Here is a 25,725-nt window from a genome sequence, read left to right on the forward strand (position 1 = left end):
AGTCCCCTTGTCCACTGATACAAGTCACTTGATCATAGGCCACTTGGTTCTTCAGGCAGGACTCGTCCTTGGTGAAGCTGTGCTGGCTGTCCCGAATCACCTCCCTGTCCTTCATGTGCCTTAGCATGGCTTCTAGAAGGATCTGTTCCATGATCTTCCCAGGCACAGAAGTGAGGCTCACAGGTTGGTAGTTCCCACAGTCTTCCTTCCTACCCTTTAAAAAAATAGGTGCAGTGTTTTCCTTTTTCCAGCCATACAGGACTTCACCTGGTTGCCATGACTTTTCAAATATGATGGAGAGTAGTCTGGCAACTACATTACCTAAGTCCCTCAGGACTCTGGGATGCATCTCATCAGGTCCCATACACTTACATACAGGTCCCATACACTTACATACAGGTTCCTCAAACCTGTTCTTCTCTTACTGTGGGAGGGACTTTCTTCCCCCAGTCCCCATCCTGCTGTCCATCCACTGGAGAGGTGTGAGAAGAGAGGCTGCCAGTGAAGACTGAGGCAAAAAGGTTGTCGAGTACCTCAGCCTCTTCCTCATCCATAGTTACCAGTTTGCCAGTTGTGTTTGTTCGGGAGGATACGCCTTCTCTGACCTTCGTTTCTGGGTGACAAAGCTTTAGAAGCCCTTACTCTTTGCATCCCTTGCCAAGTTCAGCTCCAGATGACCCTCCAATATTTTAAAAAAAGAGGGAAGAACAACACCTAACTCCATCTTCCCAACCCTATGCTATTTCTTCTGACCTACTGAAGTAGTCAATTCTGCTAGAAGGGTAGAACTACACTGAGCTGGGGGCATACTTTGTTGTGCATATGAGGTCAGGGTCACTGATCTACTGGAGCAAAGCAAAAGCAGCATAACGTGACCTTTGGGTGGCCAGGCAGGGAGCATCTTCCAGGGCAAGGTACTTTACACTGCTGCTTGTGGAAAATTGAAAAGTAGCATCTGTGCCTGGCTCCAAGGACAGAAAAAGGCCATTGTGCTGGCATAAAGGAAAGAGCATGGATGTAGGATGGAGATGCACCAACCTTATGTTGTCCAAAATGGACTGAGTGGACAGCTAAGCCAAAAAGGTTGATTTGTGACTCTAAAGAGGGTGAGAAGTGGTAAAGACCATCTCTGAAGACTTAGGCAAATACACAATGAAACTTTTAAAACATTTCCACTGAATTTAATGAAGAGAAAGTGAGATACTCACTTTGCATGGTAATCAGTTGCTGGCCTGAGATCATTTACAGTGACTTTATTTTCTTCTCCACTGGAAAGAGATACAAGTTTGTGTTAAAGTCTACTTCAGAATTCCATACATTTATAAAAAAAGACATGTATCATCTAACTCAGTCAATACACCTTCTACGAAATATATTTGCTAACAGTTTGTCTTTTGCTAAATATAGCATTATATGCATTTACCTTGGAATTTTAGAGGCTTCTTGTGTTATTCCTGTTCTTTTGCCCTGGTGGTTTTGGGGCATTTTTTTGTTTGGTGCTTTCTAAAAAGTAGCAATTATTTTCTTCTTTACTTAGTAGGACAAGCTGCATGTGAATCCATGTATGTTATTACTCAAAAAAAACCATTGAAGTATTGGAGCCCACAGAAGCTCAGTCCACTCTTGCAAAAACAATTATCTAAAACTGTACCTGACTGCATATACCTACTTGTTAGAGCCTAGGAAACAGAAAAGGCACCAAAATAACACCTATTAGTCTGCGCTTGCTGACATCAGCTTATCTTAGCAAAGATAATTTCTCTTCCTCTAGTTTCTTGGATAGGGATACTCAACTTGTAATTACATGAAATTCATGGAAGGTGACTAAGATAAACTATCTATATACAAAGGTTTATAACTATTAGAGAGCTCTATACCCTTAACTCTAAATTTTACTGTCAGATCTCTCCAAATCGCAAAAAAACTGACTGAAAACCATTGTGTTAGGAATGAAACAATTGGAGAGTTTTGTTTGCTTTGCTACTGCTATGAGCTGTGTTCTGTGTGAATTTGTTTTTTTTTTTCATATAATAAGACTGTCTCTTACAAAGAGCAATTTTAGGGAAGGGATGGATAGCCTTACTGGGAGCAGGAACATGTGCTGACATAAAAAATAATAAATAAAATTTATTTTTCTCAGTACTTGCATCTCTCACTATTTGAGAATCCATGGTGTCTAGTGGAGCTGGTTGAAATACAGCAAAAGTGGTACTAAAATATGCCTCTAACATGTAAGAACATCCAGTTGATGGCAGAGACTTCAGTAATAAAATGAAACAAATTCTACTGAAAAAAGGTAGCTAATTTCAAAAGAGAAGTTACCCCAAACTGCTAATTGTTTAACTTCCTGGACAACAAGCAGATTTTTAATGAGGTTTTAAGCCACATATTTCAGTGCAGCAGTGATTAAATAAAAATAGCCAACACCTACATGTACACAGTTCTGTACTTTCCATCTTTTCCAGTACTTGAAATCATCACTTCGTAAGTATAAACCTCTGGTATGTCATTCTTGTCTGTGTCTTCTCCGGGATCACTGCATGGAGGGGACCACATCAGCAGTGCTGTTCTTGCCTGAATATCCGAAACCTGTAGAAACACAAAGTTTTGAGATCTCCACCATTTAAATGCTATTGTATATAAATGTTACTTTGCCACAAAGGATCAAGAAGAGAAAAGAAAGTCATATACCACTACCAAATCAGAGTATTTATACTGATACACTAGCTACTAACTAGTTTTTACAGACGAAATCAGGCTGGAAATGCAAGGAATGCCATGAGAGAAATGCAATGCCAGGCTGGGGGCTGAGGGCAGAGACACCTGTCGGTATCAAACGCCACCCAGTGGGCTGCTGAAACATGGACCAGAGCTTAGGCAAGGCACAGGAGACAGCAAAGCACATCCTGGGACATCGGGCACTTCATTAAATCATGCTTCTGGCACCTTTTTCTCTGAAGCCACAGGGACTATGACTTTTTAATACCTTCTTGTTTCTTATGAAATATATAGAGATGAAGGCATGCTCACAAGGTCCATGTACATACACATAGAGACAATATCCTGAAGAATTTCTGTGGTGGTGTTTGCCTGCACACCCCAGTCATTGCAGAAAGCCTGGATAAGAACAGTTGGTGTGACAGAAGTAAGAGTATAACCATTGTGTGTGAATGCAACATCTCCAGCTATCCAACTAGTGCTGGCCCCAGCAGACTAATCATACTAAAGGCAGTAACCCTCGGGTGGGTTAAATGGAAATAGAGAATCACAAGGAGACTCCTGAAACACAGAGGTCATCAGCTTCAAAGTGTAGAGGTAGCAGGAAAATTTGTAACGGGGTTGGGGGGTAAGAGATGCTGGAGTAGAACAGAGTAATGATCAAAACCTGGCCTGACAGTGTGAGAAATTGCCCTGCCAACCACTGCTGCCTCCATCCAGGCCTGATGGACGCTGTGAGTAGCTGCACCCTAGCTGGTGCAACAGCAGTTTGGGGTGCAGCAGGCACGGACTCACAGCTCAGGTGAGTGCATGTGACCTGGTGGAGAGTTTTCTCAATGGCCTTTGGATTAGCAGATTGTAGGGAACAACAGATTCTAGGGAATAATGCAGTTACACACAAAGCTACTGAAGCAGCCACGTCTCCCAAAGGAGATGCGTGACTAGGGGCGCCCACACTCCCAAAAGAGTGGGTGCTGCAAGGGGCTGAGGATGCTCATGTTTTTGTAGGTGAGTGCACAGGTGCATGCAGGTGATTACACATTTTAAGGATCTGTTATAGAAGAATGCTTAGAAATTTGTGGCTGTTCTTAAGTATTGCACATCTGCTATTGTGGTTTGTATGTTGCACCCACCTACTGTTTCCAATCTTTTATAAGAGAACTCAAAACACATTGCATTATATGAAATGACTAGTTTTACAATATGACCATAATATATGTCTATTTTGGGAATAATTGCTTTTGAAAATCTATTACTTGAGTATCAGAATCAAAAAGCTATCTTCACAACTGGTGCTCTCAAATTGCTATAATCTACTGAACTAAAAAACTGAATAGGTCAGCTTCAAGAATGAAGTAGAGAAGACATGACTTACTGACAGCAAACAGGAAGAAAAATCACACTATGTGAGCTTCAGTGTCTTGGAAACAATGTCACCAAACTGTTATGCACTAACAGGACTGTACATCATATCCTAAAAGGGATCAAATGCTGGTAGGACTACACACTGAACTTTCTCTTTAAAATCTGGTAAGAAAAAATCCACTACTATCTCGATGCAATCACAAACTAGACTAACACTATCTATAACCACCACCAAGTAAAATTCTAGCATTTCTGTTAGTCTTTGGAGTTGTGGGAAGCATCTGATCAAAGTTCCCTCCTGGACTATCTTTACCCCATCCTCCTGAACTGCAGCAAGCGGCAGGAGATCCTGAGGGAAAGAAATGTAGGTTCCTCAAGGATCTACCATACTTCAGGACTAGTAGATGCATTTTAAGATGATCTGTTCCTAGGTTTAGCGGCTTTAACAGTTGAATTTTTTTCCCTAGTGTCCAGGGAGTGTGTCTCTTACTACCAGCTATGCCTACTAGTCCTAGCCATCATGGAGTTGAACATTAGATCTTCCCTTCCTTTTGCAGTTGTTTCTTACGCATTTGAAGACTGTTAGCATTTGAGTTTCCTCTCACCTATCAAATCTGATCATTCCCACTGTTCTCCTTATCTCCTACTGATTTTCTTTAGTGCTTTGCCCAGAACTGCACAGAACACCCCATCTAACACTTTGCTAATGCCACCTGACAGATTACATTTCCTTCATACACAGGATATTTTCAAAAAAACCTCTGTGACAAAAGGAAAGAAAAAAGTATTTTTGAAGAACCAAGATTTAAGATTAGAAGAATCCACTACTATTATGTGCTCTGAGACACTTGGGAGTGGCTTTTCCAAAAAACTTGGCATTACTTATTACTTTGTATGCTTATGCAAGCAGCTGCAATTGATTCTGATTGCAAATCTGAGCACTACGTATTTCTGCAAAGCAGAGTATAATACTTGGGTCAGGCTCTAGCACTGTGGAAACAAGAGGTGAGCATGTCTTCATTAGCAATCCAGCTTGCCAAAGTGAATCTCCTCATTAAGCATGTTACACGTGACATTTGGGTCAAACAAAAGAGCAGTTTTAGCATGTGCACTCTGGATTGCATTCACAGCCAAGATACTTAAACTGTGAGTAAGGTGCATCACATGCCAGAAGTCCGCAAACATACACAGAACCAGAAACTATCATGTTCTCCAAAGGGATTTACATGCTACATAACCAACCCTCAAATTCTGAGCTCTTACTGCCTCTTCTTATTAAATACTCAGCCTTCTGCATCATTCTTCATTTTGGTTTTGCCTTTTCAGGTCTTCTCTTCTGCTTGCTTTATTTGGTTAACATACATGACAGTTGGCGAAGACTTTGCTCAAACACTGAGGTGCAATCTGCAGAACCACTCCAATTTACATCTGGGTATAAATAGTTCAAGACCTCCCTAAGTAGAAGGGTCATCTGGTGTCAGTATCACATTATCAACTTGACTTAACACTGCCTTGTGTCAAAGGATGAGGGATCCATATGGGGAAAAGTTCAAGGAAATCAAAATCCAACAGGAGTTTGGAGGCAGCAAAATCGATGCATCCCATACTGCATAGAACTGAAAGGTATTTTTGAATGAAAGAACATGATGGAGATCACCACCTGATTTAGATGTGCATGCCCTGAACCCAAGCATTGAGACATGGGACAGCCCAGGACAGGTCATAGCCTTCAGCATTCCTCCAGGCTTTCTGGAGCAGAATATGGTGCAATGGACACTGCACAGTACAGCACCATGTATGATCATCTGATTGTATGGCCACCACTACAGCCAGCACTGCCTGTGCCAGCACTGTTCACTGAGAGAACAGAATACTGATGATCCATCAGAAACCACAGTCCTCATAGTAATTCCTTCAACCAAAACATTAATTCAAAACCTGCAGGTATATTTCTGATAAGAACCACACAGAGAAGGTGCGATAAAACAGTGGCCTGGTTCACTTGTGGGAAAGTAAGGAAAACATTTCCTTGATGGAACTGTGGGAGGGTTGCCTGTGATCCTGCAAGGCCCAAGTAGGTAACACAGACTCCTTTCACATCACACCACACTCGCCCAAGCTGCAACATCAGCTAGTCTTCCACTCCCTCACAGCCCTGACAGACCCTTGCCTTCCTAAAGCAGAAGCCTCCCCAAGCGCTTGAAGTCTGGCTTTTTGCCTCGTGTACACTATGTATCTGTAGCAGACTACCACTGCCTGTGCCTGTGATGTCTTCTGAGGCCTGCAGAGATCGCTTGTTGCACACAGCTCCATGCAATGATGTTCAAGCAAGGACACGGCGGGGAGGGGAAATAGTGGGCTTGCCTAAAAGGCACAGATGGTTCAATGTTGAGGGCAGAAGGAAGTGAAACAAAACACGATAGCACTGGCACTACATTGTTTTTCCCTATGCCATTAGCAACACGGCACAGGACCCCACCTGTTGATCCATTCTTCTCAGTCTCATTCAGAGAGAGTTCAGAACTCCCCTTGGCAATGCAGCCATTGATAAGACCCCAATTTCAGACAGCTCCCACCTCCATGCTGCTTAGCCACCAAAGACACAGGGGCACTGAAGACATGTCAACCCATTCTGATGCTTGGACACCGCAGAACACCAACTGTTTAGGACTTCCTCTATACAATCCCTGCTCAGCGCTTGGAGAACCACAGAATCACAGAATGGTTGAAGTTGGAGGGGACCCCTGGAGGTCATCTGGTCCAACTCCCTTGTTTAAGCAGGGCCATGTAAAGCCAGCTACCCGGAACTATGTCCAGACAGCTTTTCAGTATCTCCAAAGAGGGAGTATCCACAAACTCTCTGGCCAAGTCGTGCCAGAGCTGTCATCCTCACAGTGAAAAAGCGTTTCCTGTTTCCTGATGTTCAGAGGGAACCTCCTGTGTTTCAGTTTAGGCCCATTGCCTCTGGTTCTGACGCTGGGCACACTGAAAAGAGCCTGGCTCCATCCTCTGTGCACTTGCCTTGCAGATATCTATATACATTGATAAGATCCCCTCTGAGCCTTCACTTCTCCAGGCTAAACAGCCCCAGCTCTCTTGGCCTCTCCTCATCAGGCTGTAAAGAAACATATGAAAGAAGAATCAAGACTAGGACACTAAACTGGGGTGAGGTTACCTTGAAAGTGAAAGGAAGAAGATACATAGCTGATGAATGGAGGAAGTAGCTGACTGACTGGACAAACTCACGGCAAGCTCCTCCATGTTTGGAAATTTCAGTTGTACGGACCACGCTACAATGGGGAATACAGTCTGTTTTTACTCAGGCAAGATGGCGGACTCAGGATTGTGGTGAAGATTTTTGGAAAAGATGTGGAAATCTTCACAGAAAAGTTGGGACCAGGGAAGGTCCAGACGATGAAAGAAAAAGACAGGCCTGCTCTAAAATGCAAGAAACTCCTGAATTTGGCAACAATGCTTTAAAGAGTATCTACACAAAAATATGCATTAGCTTTATAAACAGAAAAGAAATTGGTAGATTTTCAAGCAGGTAGCTCAGAAGTCCACTGCTGACAGTCACCTTCCTTGGTGAATTTTACGTCTCTCTTCCCTGGAGGTGCAAAAAACTCTTAAAGAGAAATAGGTCATTTTTTTTTCTCTACTTTGCAAATAAAGTTTTACAAACCCTCATTTTTGGTGATATTTCCAAAACCCTGCCAGGTATCTCTCATGCCTAGAGATATGTGGTGTGCAAAACTGTTTCCTGAACAGTTAAGACTAAACAAAGTTACAGGAAATTGAGAACAGATTCTGCAGTAAAATATTATGTTAAGCATCGTATTCCATTAGGCAGCAGCATTATGCTACTGGCAATGTTACATATCTCTCTACGTGTTTTAAATAATTCTGTTAATACTGAGATTCACAGAGTAGCCAGGAAGAATTCTGCACAGCAAGTATTAAGACAGTTTTAATTTCATGAATGTTAATACACTAAAAATTACTTCAGTTGTTTACGGTAGAGTGACAGGAAGTTAAGTGAATTTGCTTTAGTACGGAAAGTTAAAGACCCTTTAAACTTGGGAGAGAGAAAAGGAGGTGTAACTGTGTAAAATAGCCACAGATATATTCTGATTTTATGGAAAGCTTTTGTTACTTACCACTGGCTTGGCTATATTAGAAAGCAGTGCTTCCAGTGCTTTTGTTTCTTCATCCTTTTCTTAAAAAGTAAATCAAAGCAAAAGAGAAAGTACCCATGAATATTGTGCAGTAACTTTAAAGTGAAATAGCTTTTAAAATTCAACAATTGCACACAGTAGAAAGCATTTATGAAGTAGAACATCTTGCTAACTTGCATTCATCTAGGGCAACATAAACGCAAAAAAGCTTCTGAAGAAGTTGCTAATATAAAACTATTTCTAAAGCCCTTCTATGCTTTATGGAATACAGAAAGCCTGGTTATCATTTATTAATGTATAACTGTAAACCAACTGCTGCTCTGAAGAACTTAAGATCCTGGATATTTTCCACAGATTTCTCTTTGGATGTAGATGCAGTCAAGTTACAGTAGTTTAAATGTGTTACTGCACATCAGCTGTAAGCCTACTGGTAACACTACTGGCCTCCCTCAATTGCAAGGGAAACAATCTACAGTGTTTTGTGTCAGCTGAAGGTATAGCTGAGCTTTATAAAGGATTTAGATTTTACAGAAAGTGCTTTACCTGCTTTTCTCACACAAAATTTAAATTTTATTACCTCAATAGTGTGAGTGAACAGGCTACTCAGTTTTGAATCTGTGGCCAGGCATTTTTAATTCATTTAACCTGCCTTAAAAGAAACATAAAAGAAAAACAAAGCCTAACAAAATTCTTAAGACAAACCAAATCAAATCTATTTGCAACTTTGTTTCTAAGATGGTTTATGCTGTTGAAACAAATCCAATGCTTTTCTGACTTGTATGACAACTCTAAGTCACTGACTTCTGTTTGACAAGTCAGTCTCAGTACATAATTTTCCCCAATGTCTCCTGAAATAATTTTGAAAAGTGGACTTTCCCATTTTTCATATAAAATACTTCTAGGGAAACATCACCATAACTTTTGTAATGTGTAAACAACAGTACATTTTATCACTTGTGCCTTGTTAAAGTTAGCTCACAGATAAACACCAACCAACAGAAAGCAAACTGAAGCCAAGACAAGATGCCACTCTGGAACTACAATGACAAGTATTCAAGTTTGGAGCAATAGTTTCCAGCTTCTGACTTTTGGCTGTATCTCAAATGTGACCCTTTCACAGGGCATCATCTACAAAAATTTTTAAACAGCTCTCATAGGTTGAGATTTCCTAGTTTTGATTAGATGTACTTTCTTCACAATTTTTTTGGTTTACAGCAATCTATTAGCACAAAATTATTATCTCAAAGCAAACTTCAGAGAATTGAGAAAAACAATGGTTTATTTCCCTTAGCATCACCAGTTACAGTTCCTTATTCTGAAAACACTGCTCTTAGCTGATGACAAGTCTATGATATATTCAGAATCTGAGGGTCTATGCCAGAGACCTCAAATTTGCATAGTGACACATCATCAGATTTGACAATGACTGTATTACTGAGTGAGTTCAGTCCATCTATGAGATCACAAGCTTTCCAGTGAAATAAAGATATTATTAATAAGCACACTCCCTACAGTAGTGTCTTAGAACACATGAACTCACAGGGACTAATTTGAGGACCAGCCTTTTTCTACAAGGGCCTTTCAACAATGAGTGGGTAGGGATAGGCCAGTTTTATATAATGGCAGTATCTCTTTTACAAAATATTCCTTATCAAGTTGAACGTATGTTACCTGATTCAGACACTTGATTCTTTCCATGTTTTCTATAATATCAAGCAGGCCATCAATATTCAGGGATTTCTCAAAACCCGAGCACTCCGAACAAAACAGAGATTTTTGTTGAGTGTTATGAAGTATGACTCATAATATTTTCTCAAATTTACATGGAGACCTCCATACCAGCAGTTTTTGTTCTCTTAGGCCCACATTCCCATGTGACGAGCAGGTTGATCACCCTTAATCCATTCTACATAAGTCAGGGCAGTTACAGGCTGCTACTCCACTGCAAGACCGTCAAAGTGTAGTGTTCTATTTACAAATGTTATGCTCAGCCAGACACTGGACTTACATCATATATTAATATGTGTGTGTATGCAGTATTTTTGGTAATACTTACCTTCTACTTCTGAGTCTGTCTGAGAATTGCTTTTTCCTTTACCCAAAGACTTGCATTTGGTAGAACCTGTGCTTATACCAGCTACATTTTGTCCTTTTGTAAGTCCATTAGGTTCACTTGTAGGAGAAGGACTTTTCTGAGGAGATGATGGAGGACTGTTTAACTTATCCTTCTGAGTTCCATGTCGATCTTTTAACTTTTTTTGTAACCTTTCATATGTTTTACTAGACCTTTCATCTCTAAAGTTGGATCTTCCATGAGCAGGCAGAGTATCTAAATGAAGGAAGGACCAAAAAAATCATTAAGAACAGAATCTAATTAAAAATCTACCTAAAAATGCTAAGTGAGTTAAATGTGCACCTGTGTGTAAAATTGTATCTCTACTCCTATTTGAAAACTGAATTGTCCAGCAGGTAAACTGATACACACTAAATGGACATTAATAATATGTTAGGGAAGAAAGTGTAATCTTTCCTTCCCCCATCTTTTCTCCACTTAAAAATTATTCTTGAAGTGTTTCTATAATCTTCATTGAGCTGTAAGGTACAGGGTAAAGTCTATACAGAAAAATATGTGCTACATTATTACACTGGAGGGGGCTTGAGCTAATGTTAAATTTAAAAATCCATTATTTTAACTTTTGGAATGCAACTAGAACTCTAATACTTTAATGATGCTTCAGCAGGAATCAACAGGGAAAATACCCGTAAAAGCATAGAAACATAGAACCTATGATCTATGGGGTAACGGAGAGACACTAAAACACTGAAGGCAGTACTGCTAGGCCTTGTAAGCGCACTATACCTGCACACAGCAACCCGAGGCATTGCTGCAGCAGCACCAAACTCTCATCTGTAAGTCAGAACTGGCTTTGGAAAAAAGTCAGTACCAGAGTACTGATAGCATTAAACTGCAAACTGGTGGACTCTTCTGTCCAGTTCTAACATTTGCATTCATTTCACCTTTATGCTTAGAAACAATTTAATGACTCAAGATTTAATATACCAAGTCTTTCCTCAGTGTAACCCTGCTTATGATAAATGCTGAAAGCTTTAAAACAAAATACATCTTTCAAAATCCACAGAATTTGCTCATTTTCAGTTAAGTTGGATCAGTCAGTCAGAAGAATACATTATTTGTTATTCCTTATGAGACAGGAAGTACTGAAAATAAGATCAAATAAGAACTTCCTTGCAAGGATAAAAATAAAAACAAAACAAACTAGAGAACTTCTCAATTTCTGGTTTGGTTTTTTTGTTTTTTTTTGTTTGTTTGTTTGTTTTTTTAAGTCAGCTTAATTCCCAGAAAGTTTGACAGATGACTTCTAGATAAGCTGTATCTATTTAGAAATGTGATTTTCACTACCTTTAGAGAGTTCAGTGCTCCTGTCAGGGAACTACTGTGCTCTATGAGCATCTGGGGTTTTTGGGGCTTTTTGGTGGGGGTTTTTTGTGGGTTTTTTGTTTGTTTGTTTTTCCTTAAATTTAGATTCCTGAAATAGGAGCTTAACCGTGGGTTTTGACTTTTGAAAGTTATAGCCAAAGTCAGATATCCAGAATTAAATACCAGATATGTAGCAAATAAATAACAAATTACAGTATCAATCCTTTAATTTCCTAAACCCAAGGGCATTTTACATATATATTAAAAATAAAGGAAGCATAAAGAATCCCACTTTATCAATATTTTTTTACATTAGCAGTTTTGCAAATTATCATTGAATTCATACTTTAAGTGAAATAACCTGGCAGCAGAAATCTAAAAAAATATTATTCTATTAAGAAGCATCATTTATCTTTGATGCATTTAATTATCATACTCCAATTTCTTAATTTAGCAAACTAAAAGCAAACAACTGCCATCTACAAGAAATCAGGAAATTAATAAAACTACAAATAAGCACCCAAAGAACATCTAGTAATGTACTGTTATCAAAGTAGTGCAAGAAGAAATAAAGTACAACACAAGAATATAGAAACACTAAGAATTCCGGGAAGATCAAGACATTGGTATATTCTTATCTGACTGCTTCATACATCCTGACTATTTAAGCTCACAAATTAGATGAAGGCCATTTTTAGATTATTTTAATGGTATCATAGAATGTTGAGAAGTTGTGTTCAGCCTTCTTCTCCACAGCTTCTAGCTTTTTCTAAAAACAGCAACCTAGAATTGCTCTCTGAAAGTCTTTCAAGGTCAGCACCTGCCTTATCTAAGGAAAAGCAAGTCTACCAGACATGTAAATATTAATCTAACAACCCAGCCCCGAGCTAGAACACAAACACACTGCCACCAAACCACAGTAAAGGCAGATGTCAATAGCACTACCAAAGACAGCTTAAACTACTTTATTAAGTTTAGGTTAGTGGCACTTCATTACTCCAACTGGACTTCAAAGGGACAGTCAATTAAATGCATACAGTTTTATGAAAAATGGACCACTTTTTTCCTTAATAAATACTAAGAATTCCTATGTCATGGTTCAAATAGGATGTTTGCAAGACTTGAGATCTCAGAACAGTGCTCAGGCATGGATTTAAATGCTCAATCACCACAAACACTTTCTGCATTGCTTTACTGGGAAAATCTGATACATGTAAGAAGTAATTTCTATGTTTAGTGGATCACTGAACAGACAACGAAATAAATTAAAAGAACTTCTGGTATAAAAAACTTCAGCCAAATCAAGGCTGGTATCCACATAAATTTTTTTGTGTATGACTCCCATTCAAGCTATAAGTCTTGCTTGACAAAGCCCACACAACAATGTAACAGATGCTGGAAATGAGCAGAACATTATCCCCTTTGATAAAACTTGCAATATCTGATGAGCTACTTACCCACATCCCCATAGACTTGTGAAGTGTGATACTGTGGAATGTACTGCGTTGCCATGTCACCGGCTCCAGTCACAGGTGAGTATATGTGACGGGGTGGAGGGGGTATCATGGCTGGAAGAGGAAGGAAGCCAGGCAATGGGGGATGTGGAGGCCTGTGTATCACTGTATGACCACCAGGATGGAATTCTGGAGCCTGGGGAACCACCACAACCCTTCGAACACCGTTATCCTCAATAACCTGTACAGTGAGAGACACCACACACCAAAAGAGAAATGACAGTCTGAAAAATACATTTCTATAGATCCTTAAACAAAATCAGGAATAGTAAGCCCCTTAAATCTGATGAAAGGAAAACAGGAAATAGCAAGAAAAAAGAAAGGGACAATAAAGGGCTACCTATTTTAAGTGTATTAACTGCAGCAATGCAGCAAGTTCTCAATGTGGTGGGGAAGAAAACTGTTAAAAAATATCTGAGAGTATCTAACAAACAACCTGGTATATTTATGGCATGAGCCTAGCTTCTCCTAAGGGTCCTGTTTCCACCCTCATTCACACCGCTTGTATGTCTCACTGCTGTAGGATTTGCTCTACAGCATAACAACTAGATTGCTCCCTAGAAATGAACTGGTGAACTGACAGACCTCACTCTGCATCAATAGTGAGAGAAAAGGCAAGAAGTGTCTGGTTTTTGCTCTGTCCTCAACTCAGCCCACCAACACTAACCCAGGAGACACTTGTCATATTGGCACTGCAGCAGCCATCATCTGCATCAAGCTGTTCACAAACAACCTACCAGGATGGTAGTCAGCCCTCTCAAAACTCCTTCACAAGTCAAGTTCTAAAATTTTTTTTCCTTCTCCTCCCCCTATCCCTCTACCTGTGAAGCCTGAAGGAAGCCACATGCTACTGAGAAAATGGAGGCCTTTGTGGCAGTCTCTGGCAGACTCTGTAGTGCAGGGGCTTGTGAAAAATTAGCAAATGGGAGATGTGACAGGACAGCCTTTGTGTGAGGTATCTGAGCGTGGCCCTTAGCAATGCTGCCAGAAGTGCCAAGCAATGGCAGTAGCATATGCAATCCCATGGTAAGAATCTGCAAGATGCATGGAGCTAAGGACTGCTGAGCATGGTACTTGTAGCACATCTGGGCTGGGCAGCATGTGGGGCTCTGGTGGAGAGCAGGCACAAGGGAACAAACCATACAAAGTACTGAAGCAGAAAATGCTTCTCAGTAAACAAGGGTGGGTCATCAACTAGACCAGAAACAAGGGTCTGCCCCTGATGCACCTCACAGCATTACCCTCTCTAAATGTTTGTAAATTCACATAAATACATGACTGTTGGTGACAGACGATCTTGGCATAATTTGACTTGTGTGTATCATAGTGTCAGTAACTTTAGTGTAAGGGATGCCAATGAATAAATTGTTCTTCATTTCCTAGTAAAATGCTGTGGAATAAAGTCACAGCAGAAACTGCAATGTAAGGTTTTAGATGAAACATTTATCCAGAAAAGGGGAGAAGAAGAATGGAATATCATGACTACATTCAATAGCAGGGGACAAAGCAACCCTATGACATAAGTTTTCACTGACATTTGAAATGAGATGGGGACATGTACACATACACCAATAAACATCCTGGTGCAACAGGAACAGATCAATAGATCAAAACTCTTGGTGCCAAGCTGCTTTCAGCTCCACTGTTTAAGGTTAATGGAATCATGCTCGGCTAGATTTAGCCCTGTGCCCTAGAGTGAATGCTTCCATCAAGTCCACGACGGAAAGCTCATTGGTTTTACCATGTCTCTGCTAGGGGTTGGTGTGCATCTGGTACATCTGGAACAGAGCTTCTGCTTTTGTTTTCTCTGCCAGCAATCTAATTTGTACATCCCCAAATTATCCTGCTAGCTGAACCAATGCAAGGTGAGATTGGTACAGGAAATTGTTCCAAAACATCACCACTGTGCTGAGAGATACAGTGCTGTAGATAGAGCTACATGCTTCTGGTATGGTAGAATATGGATATGCAACAACATTCAGAAGATATAGAAGTGTGTACGCAATGGACCTGATCCCACTTAACTTACATAAATAAACAGTTGGAAATTAATATGTTACTTAAGTGAACACAGCTTTAAAAAACATGCATACCATATGACTTTAAAAAATGGGTTATTTTCAGTACACAGAAATTGTCCTTTATTGGGAAAGAGTAATTAAAGACAATACTATTTAAATCTGTGTAACCATAGCTGTGTAGTATCCTAAAGGCAGAATACATTAGCAGTAAATACAACTAGAACTTCTGCTGCCCAATGAAATTCTCTAAACACTGAAATGTAGTTTTAATTAAGTCCCTTTTGGTTACAAATCCCCCCAAATACTGCAATTTACTATGATTTTATGAGTAGACTCAGATTATGTAGGAAGCAGCTTCCATTAAAAAACAAACAAACTACTTAGTTTATAACTTGTTTCCTTGGGTCTGCTAATAGCCTAAGTAACTTGGAAATAGTCACCCAATTCATAACAGCAGGGACCTTATGTTTAACAAGTCCGTAACTGTGTTTCCAGATCTAACATCTGTGCAATGGTAGGCCTCTAGCAGACAACTACACAGCTAAAAACGCTCCAAAAAGCAGTCAGAGCACCATGCTAAGTCTATAATTATAAGTTTAAAAAGTAAACAAGCTCTCTATTATCCCAATTGTGCTAATACAATGTGGTTCTGGCATAGGCCTGTTTGGTTGAGTGTAAATGTCACTGTAAAACTCACTGCAGACAGTGAATGTAGATGGCTTAAGAGAGGATGAATAAAGATGTGCTGTCTTTAGTTTTACAACTACAGTTCCAAAAGAAGAGGAAGGGAAAAGGAAATCAGCTCATGAATTGCTTTTTAGTTACATGATATAAGAAAAGTGAATCTTTTATTCAGTGGTTATCCCCAACTTCTAACAGAGGACAGTACACTGTATACTGCCAAACAGGAACTGAAGCAAGCAGAGACATAATAGAACTAAATGAAAATGGAGAGACACAAGACAGTTACGTTGAAGCTCTTCCAGGCTGACAGCTTAGGACATTTAGCTGGTTTCCTATTCAACTCAAAATATAGCTGCAGCTGCTGACATTTAAAAATATAGTATGCTTGAAGGAACCATGGAAGTTTGCTAGGACTGAAGTAAGTCTGGGAAAATTCTTAGCTTGATAATGTCAGACTTTCCTGTTTGCAGACTACTATCAAATCTTCTGGCTTGTAAGAGGAATTCCCATTATAGACCTCAAAGTCTGCTATGTTTTGTCAGTAATTAACACTTCAGAAGGCTTATAAACTACGGATTTTCCTGGACTATGGTACTTCACTCAGATGAAAACAGCAGATGAGCTCATTCCACCTGTACTCTGAGCTGGACGGATGTGAAGCACCTTCAGTTCAAAGGTCAGAGCGCTGTGCTAAAACAACACCTGCTTGGACTAACAAACTCCAGTGAAAGGCTAACAAGCGGGCCTCAGCAAGGCCCAGCCCTTCAGCATCTCTGATTTAAATTGTACCCAAAGAAAGGATAAATTAATTAAAAAATATTTTTCAGACTGGGACATATTACACAACTTTTAAAATATGTACTTCATCAACTGAAAACAAGTAAGAAATACAGTGAAATTCCAATTTCCATTTAGCTCTAAACTTCTTTCACTTCTTTAAAAATGAATTCTAATAGGAATCAGGACTTTTTTACTATGACCTGAAGATATATGGACTTTGGTGATTATTTATAAGTAATTTTTCTTCTGACTGCCTGGGAACTCAACTACAAAGGATGCGTAGAATCAACTTATCAGCCAACTTCCAAGAGACAAAAGATAAGATCAGAGTAGTAGTCTGCCTGCCCTAACAGCCTTTTCTTTTGCTAGAGGACAATTTTTTTTAACGTTGTTCAGATAATTTGTCAAACATCTGTTGACACTGTGGGCTTTTTTGTTGTATTTTATGCGTTGTAGTCCCTCCTTGGTGTACACCACTGGATACCCATTAAGTCAGAGGTAGACTGGTCACAACAACAGAAGGTCTTGAGAGAGACTTACATCATGGGGAGTGGTATTCATCCTCTCTTATTTCCAGATCTGACCTACTAAGCCCTAGACTTGTTCTACAGGTGAGGGAAAGAAAGAGGCACCATCTAAAAGGCCACACATCTCATTATAATACACATGTCAGAAATAGCCAAGAGAAATCATCCTTTTAATCTACTTTGAAGGATGTCCAGGTTATCTATTTCACATTTAATTTTCAGGCATCTAAATTAGGAATCACACAGCAGTGAAAAAATGAGAGCCCCATTTTAAGATAAGGGGTAGAAACACCTATTATATGATAACTTAGTCCCAGCAGACAGCTGACATTTTTTACATGTTGTTTGCTGTACTTTTTCAACTGATCTGTTTTGCTCCTTATCTGCAGGGAACTGCCCAGACATGAGCTATGTACATGTATAAATTATATTGCTGCCAAGAGAAAACATCCACTAACACAGGAATCAGTACAGGTCCTGCACAAGCAGCTATTTGGGTCATGATTGCATTTTATATTCAGAAGGCATCTAGTACATTAGGATTCTGAACTCAGCAAGGAACTGTGCTTGTTACTGTCATGTACATAGTTAATATATAACTGAACAGGCACATACACTGCATGAGAAGTCTCCCATCTCAGAGATACTGGGGAACATCTCCTCTTATTTCCTTGATGACAGTGACTGAAACCTAAGAAATTATTTTACTGAATTAGCAATTATGGTTCCAATTCCAAAATTTGCATGAAAAGAAATAAAATAAGAAGTGAAGTGACATACCTGTGGGGCATATCCAGGAGGCACATAAATAGTAGGCACTGAACCATTTGGGGACATCATTGGAACCTGAGCAGGACCTAAGTGGGTTACAGAAATATTCAGTACAGCACCATTTAATAATGTGAGAAAGCTGAAAGAGCATACTGAACTGCAAAATCTCTGTGAAAAATATACAAGATAACATGGATAAACAAAGGCAATGAACTGTACAAATAAAATTATAGCAAAGGGCACTCTTTGAAATCTAAAAACCAGTTGAACAAAACCAGAAATAAGCTAAAAACAAGTCCCCAGCAGATATTTTTCCCATCTCTGTCAATAAGCTCACAGAAGAGCTCATGTCAAAACTCAACAGATGACAAATCAAAAGAAGTGTCCCAAGATGAAAAGACAATAAAGAGACTATAAACCAGAAGCAAGCAAACAAAAATATTTGAAACAAACTGCTGAAACCAAACAGTATTCAGTTAAGAGTTATAAAGAAAATTACTTACAATATTGCTGGTTTTTACTATGGTCTTATCAACTAAAGTAGTCTCAGTACCACAGCAGTGGGGAGTAGCAAACGAGACACTAACTTAAAGTCCCAGGGAAAAGCCAGGGTATTACCAACTAGTAAGCCTGCTCCAGTAATGGGAAAAGTCATGACAGCATGGTGATCCTTGTACCATACAAACCAAAAAGAAAGGAGTTTACACACACTTAGATAAATATGACACAATGGGAATGTGTTAAGGTGGCATTTGTAGATAAAAGTATTGCCTGGAAAATCAAAGAGCCTAGGGATGCAGTCACATAGTTGGATTTTCAAAAAGCTTTTGTCAATGTCTCCCAAAGACTCTTAAAGAAGTAATGTTGCCTTTGGTTAAAAAGGGAAAAGGTCTTTCCAGGAATAACTGATTGGAGAACAGGAAACAAAGAGAAGTAAATGACCAGCTTTTAAAGTGCTTCAAGTGACCAAAAAGAGAGTCCCACAGGCACCCAAATAACCTGTTCAGTGTACTAAACAAAGCTTCCAGAAAAGAAAATGAACAGCAAGGTGATAAATTGTTGCTATGTTCTCAGAGAGCTGTAAAGGATATCAAAGTGCTCAAGGATCAGATGACAAAATCCTAGAAGGAATAGTGTTGGTAAGTGCAAAGTGATGCACCTGGACAAAACCAGAAGTGTTTATTTACAGTGATAAGCCATAAATCAGATGGAAATAAGCAGCTACTACATGGATTTCTAAAGAAATACCGGCCAAGTGCTGTTTAGTGGCATTCACAGAAAGAAAGAGAACATTAAAAAATCATTACTAACAGAACAGGGAACAAGCAGAAAACATCATTATGCTGTGGTAAAAATTCACGCTGTACCTCAAATCCTTGAGCAATGTGTTTGATTCCACCTTTCAAAAAGAACACACAGGACTAGAAAAGGACAAAAAGAATGTTTACAGTGGCTTTCCACCTGTTTATCAGGAAATATTACAGAGACCAGGATTCTTCCACCAGAAGATGGTTAAAATGGCTGGCAGCAGAGAAACAGTAAAAGACCTATTTAAAAAACACCTAAAAATGGAAAGATAGATAGTTTACAGCTTCTCATTTGCAAGAATCAGAGATAGTAAACTAATTCACCAGATGAGTTTTAAAACAGATAAGGACATTTCTCATAAAATGCAAAGCTAAATTGTGTAACTCCTTGCTTTAGGAACACTGGAGAAACTAAAGATTAGGTTCAGATTGGGAGAGGTAATCTATTAAGAGCTGTAAAAAAGTAAGTATTACTTTTGTTTCAGGAACAAGGAAGTTTCTTCTGTGTGCCTGTCCTATCCTTATGCTGTCCCCTTTAGTACTTGATACTGGCCTCTATCAGAGCAAGCACATTGGTACAGGTTCAAGAGGGACATCTTTACATTACGGTGTTTTAAATACACAAGGGAACAAACATTGAAGTTTAATAATGAAAGAAATACTGAAACACAATATAATTTGAACAAGTTTTGTGACAAGACATAAGGTTGGGATTTAGATACTGTAGGCTGCATTCTCCAAATTTCCAATTCAGTATATTGAAGCTACCAAAAGTGCCAATCCAACTTAGTGCAGTTTCAGTAATACTTCAGAAAGGGCATTCATAGTTCCACCTTAAACTCTGTTAGGATCTGCAAATAGAAAGTACTAAGTAAATGCAAAGTACAGTACATAAGATTAGCATACCTCATTCTGATAAGTATGGACTTGACAGAAAAATAAAGGTACCTCTGTCCGAATGTCAAGAGCAGGGAAAAGGAATGAAAAGCACTCCTTAGAAAAGTAGCATGCAATCCAACTTGATTACACATATTACAGGAACTTCTTTAGAATAAGACACAGAAGTTTGTAAACATGTTACCTAAAAAGAATCACAGCTTTATTATCAACCAAATGCTAACCCACAATAGGGGGAGGGGGTGAAGAGACTTTTTAAGAACAAGGTCTTTAATGAATGATTCACTGATCTGTGCAACAGCTAAGAATATAAGGACTACAGTAAGATATAACTGAACAGTCCTCCAGTGTTTTTGCTCATCTGAAACTCAAAAATGTTTCAGCAAAAGTCTCTCCTGAGTATGAAGTGCTAAAAAGAAATGAAAGTGAAGAGAAAAGCAGCAAGAGAAACTTCAAATAGTGCATTACATTATTACAATAAATTCAAAAAGGTAAAAAATAATGGAAGCAGATGTATTGTAAGCTGCCATTGAAGCAAAGAATGGTTTAAATTCTTACATAAGAAGGTGGGTTGTATAAACTTGTATCTTGCATTACTTACCTTCACTTTTTCTATAATGAGTACAAAATGCTGACACTTCCATTAAACTCACAATTTTAAACTACATAAATTTCAAGTAAATGGAAAATTAAGACTGCGTTTACTTGAACTTCTTAAGGAACACCATGTCCTTGGGGGATGACGAAACTCACATGAGCAAGTGGTTTCTTTGAGAACTGGTGGTTATCTGTGTTTGGCTGTTTTGTTTTAAGCATCCAGAGAATATTGTTTAACAACCTTTTTAAAGCTCACTTATTTAGCACTTTAATCTCTCTAACAAACACAGAGCAGTTATCTCCAATCCAGTACAAAGGTTGATCCACAAAGCCATTTTCAGTATGCCATAATCTAGCAGTCACAAAAATAAAGGCATAAACTGAATGTATGAACCTGAAAAAATATTGCGGAGCTAGAAGAGTCAAATCAGTAGTTTCAAAACTTGCATCCCATCTTTCACACTTTAAAGTACCAGAATTAATAAAAGCATATTTTGAATATTCAAGAACTCTAATTTATGTCTGATTAGATTTCCAAGTGGCTGTGAAAAGAAATTTCTAGAGGGACATCCAAGGAAATAGTAAGCATGGGACAAAAAGTTGGCACACTTCACAGGTATGTTTAATAAACATTGTGTTTTACAGCAAGATTACTGATTTCTTGACAGGAAGTATATTACAACCTGCAAAATTTTATCTGAAGATAAAATGCTAATATGCTATAAAAACGTGTATTTTTTCTTTGCTAATGTGAAGATCTCAGATCTCCTTTAGTGAAATACACTGCAAGAGGAATTCTCATGTTTTTAGGTATTGGCTGGACTGCTGCATGGCAAAACCAGTGTGTTTCACCATGAGGTGAGAGTTATTATGAAGTATCAGCAAACAACAGCATCAGGAATTCATGTTAAGGAAACATCTAATTTTCCATATTGCACATAAATAGAATTGATTTCATTCAAATCACTGTCTAATGAATGTTGATGACTTGATTGCTGGTAAGGGGAGGTCTCAAATCTTCCATACATTTTCAGGTATACAAGTTCCCTTACATAGTAAGGGGGAAAGAAACACTGTGGCACATAACTGTGCTACTTATTATTGAAAAATGTCTCATCAAACTCACTAAGGGTTGATTTAATGGAACTGAACCCAAGAAACAGATGTTTCATCACATTCTCAATTAATTATCGTCCTAAAATCCCATCAACAGGAGGAATACCTCCTTCCCCTAGCAATAGCTGGTCAACTTCTCCAACGTGTCTATTTGAGCAGACTGTAAAAACCTCATTATGCTCATTACAGCCACCATAAACGTGTAGCAAAATTACCAGCACTGCATCATCGCTAGGATCGTGACAAGCAGATCTAAACATAGTAACACCTGAAAACCTGAGGATACCGCCACTCCTCGCCTAGCAGATACACCTTTTTTCTTTTTTTTATTTCAACCGTGAAGCATCGCTCCATTATAAGTGGCTCATAAAAGCCCCGGCAAAGGTGCACACACCGGATTCCCAGCGCCGGGGCAGGGAATGCTCTTCCGGGGCACTCAGCGCCCGGCCCTGCGCTTCAGCACCCGGGCTCCTACGGCCTCCCAGTGCAGGGCGTCCTGCTCCCCTCACGGCTCCGGGGCCACCGCGGCTCCCGGGACCGCCGCCACCCCCCTCCGAAAGCGCACCACCGACAGAGGGGCCTGGCAGCGCTCCGACTCCTGCCCCAAACATTTTTTTTTTTTTTTCCCCCCAGCCATTGGAGCTCTCCCCTGTCAGCCACTGCCGCACAACGGCGGAGGCCGCCGGCCCGCAGGTGTCGTTTTCACCGCGGCGGCCGAACCGGGCAGGCGGGAGTCCTTACCGCTCATTTCGGGCCGGGCCGGGCCGGGCCGGGCGGGCGGGAGGGCGGCTGCTCCCGGCGCGCCGCGGCGGCGGGGCGGGGAGGGGAGGGGCGGGGCGGCTCCCTCAGGTGCGCGGCTGGACCCGCTCCGCTCCGCCCCGCGGCCTCTCCGCGCCCCGCCCTGCCCGCGCCGCCGCTTCAAGGGGCAGTGCTCCCGCAGAGAGCGACATCCTCTGCCAGCCCGCGGGGCTCCCCGCTCCCCTTTGTACTGTAATCTACCGACTGTCGTTGCCTGGTGCGATCCGAGTCATTTAGCTGAATGCTTTTAAGTTAATTAGCATAATTAAGTGCTAAAGAATTGCTAAGGCCCAGTCCTTCCAGAGGATTTTCCTTAGAGCTGACCTGCTAATCAGTTTACACCTAAGAAAGGGGGTGCACAAACAGATCTGCCTGCAAATAAACACTTTCCGGCCCAGCGTTTGGAGAGCTGCAATGACTTTGATACTAATCTATGTGGATACTGCGGCTCATGAACACTGCTATACTTAGCATTAGTCTAATGTGAACAGTGATGAATCACTGCTATCCCCAGGAGGAAATAGCATTCAGTATTTACTGCAGCACATTAGGTTAACTATGGCTCTATAACCGAACACCCACACTTTGACATCACACAGGCGATGATATGCATCACTGACGCAAGCACTGACAGGATCAAACACAAAGGCCACAGCAGCTGAAACAATAGAGCGCCAGCTGACGTAGCAGCACACCCCTCTAACACTGATGGGCTGCAGTAAATCAATAATCCCAGACGCCACAAACAATTGCACCACTCTGTCTTTTACATAAGCGCTAAGACTTCAAAGTTTTATTTTGGGTTCCCAACAGCTTCAACTAATTAGAAAATCCAGTTACAACAACCACCACCAATTGGTCTACATTTGTCTTGTAAGCCATGCCTGGAAAACACGTCCAAATTAATACTTTAAGTTAACCTCAACAACTTTACACATAATAAAAGCAAGTAATAAGAAAAAAAGGAAAGCAAGCACAGAAGTTACTGCAACTAAGCTGGAGAAGAAGCACAAGAAGGAACTGGAATTGCTGCAAGGACAGGTGATCAGAAGACTTCAGCTTGCAGTGCTGTCAATTTAACGTATCCCTTATGCTCTAAATTCATCCTGACAAAACAATCCCTTCCCTTCCCCCATCCATCTGTCTACTTTTGCCATCAAGGCTGAAGAACAGCAGCTGACAAAGCCACAACATCAATTGAAATGTATTAACTGACTAGGGAAAAAAAGGGGAATCTATCAGTAGACAGCAGGCTGGCAAACAAAAGGAAAAACTGAAGGTAAAACATTATCATAGTTCCTTTCAAAAGTGGGGGGGAGGAGAGAGGGGAAGCATCAGTTTCATCTACAGAGACTTTGGAATAATGGATAAAAGAGCAGAAAGCTATGAAGCCTAACTAGAGTATTTCTAAAGATTACATCCTAATGAGATCCTGATCTTTCCCATGAAACCACACATAAATATTCACAAGAAAATCCCTTCTCAGGCAAAGTGCAGAGATGACAGGTTCCTACAGCACTTTATCACAACTGCAGCTATCAGTTTTCTTCTATAATGGCCTGATATACTTTCAAAGGAAAAAGGTGACAATGGTTTCTATGTTCAAATGTTAAATGTACTTTTATTTAATCTGTTTCTAAACAATGATCACGGTGCAATTTTGTGATTAAAAAAAGACTGCAAGTCCATGCCTCTGAATGGCACAAACTTCATAACACAAAGTTACACTTGGGAATTTGCAGGAGGATGATTGTAGTCATTTGAGATACTCCAATAGTAAGACTTTTTATACCTGCTTTCTGAAGCAACTGTGTGGCACACTGACGAATTCTACTTCAGTAAAAAAAAATGTAACAAGGATTCCACATTACTGGAACAAACAAGTAACAAACACTCCACAAAGATGTTAATGTGGAAATACAACACACACTTTGTACTGTGCAATCCGGACTGTTAAATTACTCTGTTTAGTTTGCTAGCTTACGGCAATGATTTATTAACTATGTGTAACAGTTAAGTCAAAAAATTGTTCACTCCCTCACAGAGTTCCAATTTAAATATTGGGTAAACCATAAATCGCTGAATTTCAAAGGGAGTCAAATGTGATATAACATACAGAGAGGCTTTGATAAAAATGTTATTATCCTTAACAGGAAAAATAATCTGCACTCATTCTAATTTAACTGCACTGCATTATTTGCTTAGCTTTTTCTTCAAGGAGAGCTTAATTTCCTAGCACTGATGCTGAGCAGTACAGATCTGCAAGCTTTTCAGACTAAAATTTAATATTTGTGCATGCTGCTTAATCATGTTGCACTTGATTCACAACATTCAGAATAATCTACAAGTTGATCATCTAACAGTTGTTACCACTAGAACTGGTGTTTTTCTGATCAGGTTTGGATTTTTTCCCCATATAGCACTGCAGACCAAGAAGTTAAAAAGTTAAGCACTGCTACTGACAGCTGCTTGTGATTAAGAGTGAAAAGCACAAGTGAGTCTCAACAGTTGGCAGTTCTTGGTGTGCAGACAGTGTCTTCTACAAAAGACTGTGTTGATCCAGAGAAGACAGATCTTGGAAGGAACAAGCATTAACTTCAACTTCCTCCCCCTGCCTGCCTGATTGTGGTAAGAATAGTATTACATAGTATAATTACTTGTAAAAGCCTTTTCATCATCCTGATATTCAACTTATTATATTAATGAGTTTTTTTTTTTTTTTTACTTACCTGGCTACACTGGCTTGAAACTAGAGTGCAGAATTTTCCGGCACATTCTGCTGGCACTCAAAGAAGCCTCCTTTCCTTTGTGGAAATTTCTTAACATTACCTCTCCCCAAATTATGTATCACACACATGCATCATACACATGCACACACATGTATCTATGCATATATATATATATATATATATACACACACATATATATATAATATATACATATATATACACATATATATATAATATATATATACACACACATATATACACATAGAAATGTCTTGAATATCACTTAT

General features: G+C 39.7%; 1 protein-coding gene across 3 annotated transcripts in view; it reads right to left on the reverse strand.

Annotated features, from left to right (window-relative positions):
* FNDC3A (fibronectin type III domain containing 3A) overlaps positions 1-25,725 on the reverse strand; it is a 112,286-nt gene that overhangs the window by 31,611 nt on the left and 54,950 nt on the right. For 2 of the 3 annotated variants that reach the window (XM_082278900.1, XM_082278901.1), the window contains exons 3-7: positions 13,155-13,392; positions 10,315-10,587; positions 8,241-8,299; positions 2,432-2,589; positions 1,209-1,268 (exon numbers count right to left, since the gene is read on the reverse strand). In XM_082278900.1, the coding sequence (XP_082135026.1) occupies positions 1,209-1,268; positions 2,432-2,589; positions 8,241-8,299; positions 10,315-10,587; positions 13,155-13,392 (788 nt within the window). Of the gene's footprint in view, positions 1-1,208; positions 1,269-2,431; positions 2,590-8,240; positions 8,300-10,314; positions 10,588-13,154; positions 13,393-18,003; positions 18,081-25,725 lie in introns of all 3 variants that reach the window. The other variant, XM_082278899.1, reaches the window with a different exon arrangement.

This window comes from Coloeus monedula (genome assembly GCF_965178545.1).
Source record: "Coloeus monedula genome assembly, chromosome: 3".
Classification (NCBI taxonomy): domain Eukaryota; kingdom Metazoa; phylum Chordata; class Aves; order Passeriformes; family Corvidae; genus Coloeus; species Coloeus monedula.